This window comes from Marmota monax, unplaced genomic scaffold (assembly GCF_021218885.2).
Source record: "Marmota monax isolate L192 unplaced genomic scaffold, Marmota_monax_Labrador192_F-V1.1 WCK01_AAM20220418_F8-fsc00393, whole genome shotgun sequence".
In the NCBI taxonomy this organism is placed as follows: domain Eukaryota; kingdom Metazoa; phylum Chordata; class Mammalia; order Rodentia; family Sciuridae; genus Marmota; species Marmota monax.
In genome coordinates, this window is record NW_026692824.1 from 56,623 (window position 1) to 63,322 (window position 6,700).

The 6,700-nt window shown below is 38.6% G+C and overlaps 1 protein-coding gene and 1 pseudogene across 1 annotated transcript; one reads left to right on the top strand and one right to left on the bottom strand.

The window, feature by feature from the left end:
• Window positions 1-1,699: 1,699 nt before the first annotated feature.
• On the top strand, window positions 1,700-2,646 carry LOC124095421 (olfactory receptor 1G1-like; annotated as a pseudogene).
• Window positions 2,647-4,811: 2,165 nt separating this feature from the next.
• On the bottom strand, window positions 4,812-5,768 carry LOC124095422 (olfactory receptor 11A1-like). Its single transcript, XM_046448548.1, has one exon. The coding sequence runs from the start codon at window positions 5,766-5,768 to the stop codon at window positions 4,812-4,814; it is 957 nt and encodes a 318-aa protein (XP_046304504.1).
• Window positions 5,769-6,700: the final 932 nt, after the last annotated feature.

Genomic DNA, 6,700 nt, shown 5'->3' on the forward strand with positions numbered 1-6,700 from the left:
TGAGGTTCCAAACCAAAAGAGCTAAAGTATGGGATAAGCCCAACAAAGCCATGGAGGTGGGGCCTCTTGAGGTCTTGTGAGGCCCAGCCCTAGTCCCACTGTGTGCAAGATGCCAGAAATGGCACTTTAAGAGTGAATGTCTATCTTCCTGGGTTTTGAACTCATTTTGGGTTGGTTACTCCTTATACTTACCTATTCTTTCCTTTCGGAATGGAATGTTTACCCTATGCCCACTACTGAATATTGGAAGTAAATAACTTGTTTTGATTTTATAAGCTCATAGTTGGAAGAAGTTAGCCATCATATCAAACGAGACTCTAGACTTTGAAGTTTTGAATTAATTCTAGAAGGAGTTAAAGACTTTGGACTGTTTGGATGGAATCATAGTATTTTGTATGTGAGAATGAGTCAAGGGGAATAGAATGGAATACTATGGTTTGAATATGGTTTGCCACCACCCAAACTCCAAAGAACAATTCATTTAAGATATGAATTCTCAGTGCGAGGTAGTAAGAGAGTGGAAACTTGACCTGACTATGGTGTATAGAGGTGGGACTTTGGGAGGTCCTTAGGATTAGAAAAGGTCATTAAGGTAGAGCACCTATGATTGAATACTGTTGGTATTATACAAAGAAAGAGAACAGAAAACACACACACAAACACACGTCTTTCTATAAGATGCTCTGCACAAACTTGGGGCACTGCCAGAAAAAACAGACACAGCCCCTCAGACTTGGCCCAGAACTTTCAGCCAAAATAAACCTTTTTTTAATAACTTACTGAGTCTATGGTATTGTGTTATTACCAACAGAAGACAAACGAATATAATGAGTAGAAGCTAAGAGTGGAGGGAAGCAAGAGGGTATGCTTGAGGGAGTGCAGCACAGTCACTGTGGCTACAGAACAGAAAATGAGTGGACTGCAGTGCAATGTGAGGCTGGGGAGGTACCTCAAAACCAAATACATTGAGGAGGACTGGGAATAAAGTGCAAAGATAGAGCCCTTGTTTAGTGTACAAGGCCTTGGATTTGATCCTCAGTACTACAAAAAAAAATTAAATAAAAACCATTGAGATTTGTAAGACATGATAAAGATTGTGCATTTTTCATAAAAGCAATGGTTCTGTGGTTGCCTACCTAAACAAAATAACATAGTTATATTTTCTTTTTTGAAAAGATGAATCTGTCTGCATTGTGAACAACACATTAGATGGGGCAAGAATGGGCATGGTACACCAGATGGAAGGCTGGTAATATTCTAGTCAATCAACCAAAGCATGAACCAGAATAGTTACCATGTAAATAGGAACATTTATTGAGCTGCAACTATGTGCCAAGCACTGAGCTAAATACAGAGATGCAGCTTTTGCCTTCAAAGAAATCATGGTCAAAAACAGAATCACAAACAAGTGGTTATAATATCACATAATACAAAGTTTAATCTACACAGAACTTGCACACTTATAGAATGCTAGGGAAACTCTGTTCCCCTCACTCCATTGTCTTTGTGCCTCCTCAGTTGACTGTCCTTTCTAAATTCTAACTCTTGTCCCTCCCATTGATATTTTAGTTTACAAGCCTCAGTTGGTGTAAGAGAGACACATTGACAGAAGACAGAATCCAGGTTACTGCACGTTTGTGTCTGCAAGGAGTGGATCCTCTTCACACCAAATCCTTCTTGAAGCACAATAAGGACCAGAATGAACTGCAGCAAGACTCCTGACTTTGTCCTCTCAGGGATGTCCAGTGATCCAGAAAACCAGCAGTTCCTCATTTGTCTCTTTATGGCTCTCTATTTGTTGGGCCTCCTTGGGAACTCACTCCTTCTGCTGGCCATTGGCACTGACATTCACCTCCACACTCCCATGTACTTCTTCCTCAGCCAGCTCTCCCTGGTAGATCTCTGCTTCACCACTACCACAGCCCTTAAAATGCTAGAGGATTTGTGGATCCACAATGGATCCATCTCTTTCTCTGGGTGTCTGACCCAATTATACTTCTTTGCTGTTTTTGCTGACATGCAAAACCTACTCTTAGCGATCATGGCCATTGACCGCTATGCTGCTGTTTGCTATCCACTGCATTACCCACTTGTAATGAGACCTTCCAGATGTGGGGTGCTTGTGGGTATGTCATGGGGAGTAGCCCACTTGGTCTCTCTAGTCCATATCTTGTTGCTATCCCAGCTATCTTTCCATGTTAATAAAGAGATTCCTCACTTTTTTTGTGTGATTTTGGCCCTCTCTTATGGCTTTCTTGCTCTGATGCCCAACTCAATGAGGACCTGACAATGGCTCTGGCTGGGGTTTTGGGAATCAGTGCTCTCTTCTGTGTTATAAGTTCCTATGCCTGTATTTTCCATGCTGTGGCCAGAGTTCCATCAGCACAGGGGAAAAGGAAAGCTCTGGCTACATGCAGCTCCCACCTCTCCATGGTCATCCTCTTCTACAGCACAGTATTTGCCACCTACCTGAAGCCCCCATCAACTTCTCACTCCTCTAGGGAGCTGGTTGCTGCTGTCATGTATACCCTGGTAACTCCCACTCTAAACCCTTTCATTTATAGTCTGAGAAATAAGGATGTAAAGAGTTCAATGAAAAGGATCCTGCACATGGAGTGTTCTCAGGATTATGGATCATCCCAATAACCATGTACTTTTAGAAAAATTACTCCCTATTTCACTACCACAGTAACAAAGAGAGTTGGTCAAAATCATGGCCATGCTAGAGCATTATTATATGATCCACTGAAAATAATACTGGATTGAATTGGCTGTTCGTTAAATAGCTTTTGATTATACATTCACATCACTACAACATTTGATAACAACCATGAGCATTTCTCTCTGGGGTTTAATATTGAAGATCCTCCCCATCACCTTGCTATAGTCAAAGTCATCTTTGCTGTCATCAAAAAAGATAATTGATGTCATTAGTACCATCATCAATAGTAAGAGAAAGGAAACTGGGCCAATTCTGTTTTCCCCCTTTAGTCCTCCCTTTTCAGAATGTTTTATATATCCATGTGTTTGTGCAATGTTTGAGACTTTCTGATTCTATGGCTGAGAATTGGAAGACAGCTAAAATCAGGAGGACTTTTTTGAAAACACTTCTTTTTTGTAGTAGAATAAATGAATATTTCTTACATATGTTTGTGTTTATTAAGTTTTAAGTGAAAACAATAAAATAGTTCATTGCTCTATGAATGAACTGATCTTTCAAATACAGACTGACAATGGGTGATGTGGGTGATATCTTTGCATTATAAAAACAGTACACATTATTTTTTTAGTCATTATGATGTTTTTGGCCTGTGTTCCTTTATATACCATATACATTATATCAAAAAGCAGACTATATGTTTTGTTAATTTGTATCATCCACTGTATTTCATATTATTGTACATTATGAATTATATGATCAGTTGAAACACTTAATGATTAATTCTATGTTGGTGAATAAATTGATACAGGAGTAGATATAACTTTGCCTTAAGAAGAATATTTCTGAAGTTCTCAGACTGCATTCTCTTTTCCACGTTCACATCTTAATCTAGACTTTCTTCCTGGGTCATCTAGAAGTTAATATCTTCTTTTCAATTCTAATCTAATGACTTGCCAGAGCAGGTGTTGATATATCCTCTGGCTAATTTTAAGAAATTATTTAAAGATCAATGGAGAAATTTGAATATGTCTTGTGTATTAGATGATATTAAGGAAATATTGATAATTTTGTTAAGTACTCTAATGGCCTGGTGGGCATGGTTTTTTAATGTCTGTATCAGGAAAGGAATATACTAAATACATGTGGAATATATATGTGCACAACATATTTACCCAGTATCTGGAATTTGTTTCTTTCCTTCCCATTGATAAGACAGAATGCATTACTTTACATCTACTTTTATTTGTGTGGTGCTATTTTCTAGCAAAACAAACAAGCACAAAGGAGCTGTAGGGAATTCAAACAAAATTAGCCAAATGTTTATGTTGAAGCCAGTTAGCAAATTGGGACTCATTGTGCCATTCTCTCTATTTTTGTATACATTGTAAATCTACGATTAAAAAATTTAAAAATAAATAAGTAAAATGAATTCATCTTTAAATATTTTTGAATATACATATCCTTAGACCTAGCAATTTATGTCCAAAAAATTTATTATAGAAAAACCTGAATGTTCACAATGTACACATAATAAAAGAACTAATTACAACTAAAACATTCCTACCAATAGAAGATTATTTAAGCAAATCATGGTTAGCCATACAATGAAGCCCAAAAGAATAAAGAAGTAGATATTTTTTAATATAGGAAGTTGTTCATGACATAGTGCTCAATGGAAAACCAGATTTCAAGCTCTATGATACATAAATAAGTAGAAAGAAATTTTGAAATATCATCTAGCAATAATATAGTTAATATTTCTAAATTTGTTTTGATATTACTGTTTTGCTTCTCTATTTTCATTTTTCTTATTATTATTTTATATATATATATATATATATATATATATATGGGGTACAATGTGATAATTCAATTCATATATTCATATTCAATACATATATAGCATATACTATGGGTAATGATCAAATCAGGGTAATATTTATGGCATATTTAATGAAAAACTGAAAAAAGTTTAAATAAGTTTTTAAACTAACATTTGAAAAGTACTGCTCTGCATCTTCTTTTTTAGTGTATTTTGGTTTAACTACAGGAGAGCCAAAGGGGAAGGTTGGAATGGAACAGTTATTCCTTTCCAGCCACTTCTGGAGACTTCTCAGTGGAGACGTCCAAAGTAAAAATAAAATCTTCACTACCCTCTTTCTTCAACCGTTTCCATTTTTTTAACTTGAAGAAGCCTTTGTAGTGCCTGATGAACCTCCTTGTTCCTGAGGGTGTAGATGACAGGATTGAAGATGGGAGTGACCACAGTATAGAGCAAGGCAAAGACCTTGGAGAGGAGCTGGGAGTGGACAGCCGAGGGCGCGATGTACAAGACCATGAGAGTTCCATAGAAGGTGGACACTACAGCAAGGTGGGAGGAGCATGTGGAAAAAGCCTTTCTCCTGCTGGCCCCAGCAGGAACTCTCAGCACAGTCACCACGATGCGAGCATAGGATGTCAGAATCAGTCCAAATGGAACAGTGAGGAAGACTACAGAGAGAACAAACGTTGTCACCTGGGCTACTCTGGGATCTGAGCAAGCCAGGACCACCAAAAGCATGAAGTCACAGTAAAAGTGATCTATGCGGTTGGAGCCACAGAACCTCAGCTGGGCCATCAGGACCACAACCAATCCATCTACCATGAAGCCAGACAGCCAGGCTGTGACCACCAGCCCCATGCACCATCTAGGCCCCATCAGGAGTGGATAGCGAAGTGGGTAGCAGATTGCCAAGAAGCAATCATATGCCATAACAGCCAGTAGGAAGCATTCTGCTGTGGCTAGAGAACCAAAGATGAAGAACTGGGTCAAGCAACCAGTCACAGAGATGGCTGCCACCTGCAGGAAGCCCTCCAGCATTTTTGGCACCACTGTGGATGTATAAAGGATCTCCAGGAAGGACAGATTAGCCAGAAAGAAGTACATGGGCGTGTGCAGCCTCTGGGAGCTAATCACCACCACAATGATCAGCATATTCCCTATGACAATGAAGGCGTAGACAACAGTGAACACAATAAAGAAAAGGAAATGCAGCTCAGGGATGTCATAGAAGCCAAGGAGGACAAATTCAGCAATAGTTTGGTTTTCTAAGGAGGCAATTTCCATGTGGATCATCCAGGTTTCTATTTGTCAGTAATTGGAGAAATTTTAGTGCATCTCTAGGAGAAATTGTTGTGCATCTCTATTTCTTCTATAGCAAACATAAGATTCATAGGACTAAAACAAAAAGGATGAAAATGAGTCTTCAAATGAAAATTACTTTTAAAAAGTCTTTGTCTATCCCCTCTTCATTTGTTACTCATTCTCCGGCTCTCTTTCTTCTCTGCCTTCCTTAATTGTGCATGTTCAAAGTTCAAGAGAATTAAACACAATTTTAGTCTCTCAAAACCCTTTGACCTACTAATTCCACCTGCTACTATACAGTGAATTCTAGCAGCCAAATCTGTATAATCAGTCATGGTTTCATCTGCACCAGTGTAATTTCCTCCAAATGTCTGGTAGACATATTCCAAAACAACAGACCCTTTTATCCTCCACAGCGATAGCCAGCATTTTTATGAGTGGCTTTAAAGTTCTATGTGAATCCCGTGGTCACTGCCTCAGAGTCATCTTTAGTTCATCACCCTTTTTTCTTCTCCTTCTGCTATCAGTGAAATTTCATCAACTATTCCCTGGGAAATTTATATATATTTTTCCCTCTCTTCCTACTCTTACGTGAGGCTGATGATCTACTGTGTAGTCATCTAGTCTCTGTTTATGACTCTCTCTTACCAAAATAACTTTCTTGAACTACTAGCTTCATTCTTTCAATACTGTGCAAGAGTTAATAGTAAAAATGTGATAAATGATTATGAGAGGGAAGTATGGGTGCAGAGAGAAAACAAACCCCGACCAAGGCTGTGGAGCAAAGGGTATAGGAATCAAGGTCAGGGAAGGCTTCCTGAAGAATGCAACTTATAGGCTGTTTTGAAGCCAGGTAAGAGAGGACCAGGCAAAAGGTAGGGAACTGGGCAAGGTACCCCTAGCAGGAGAGCATA

What these genes read in the sequence shown, in the direction of transcription:
- LOC124095422 (XM_046448548.1), bottom strand. Translation starts at nt 5,768, where the DNA reads ATGGAAATTGCCTCCTTAGAAAACCAAACTATTGCTGAATTTGTCCTC.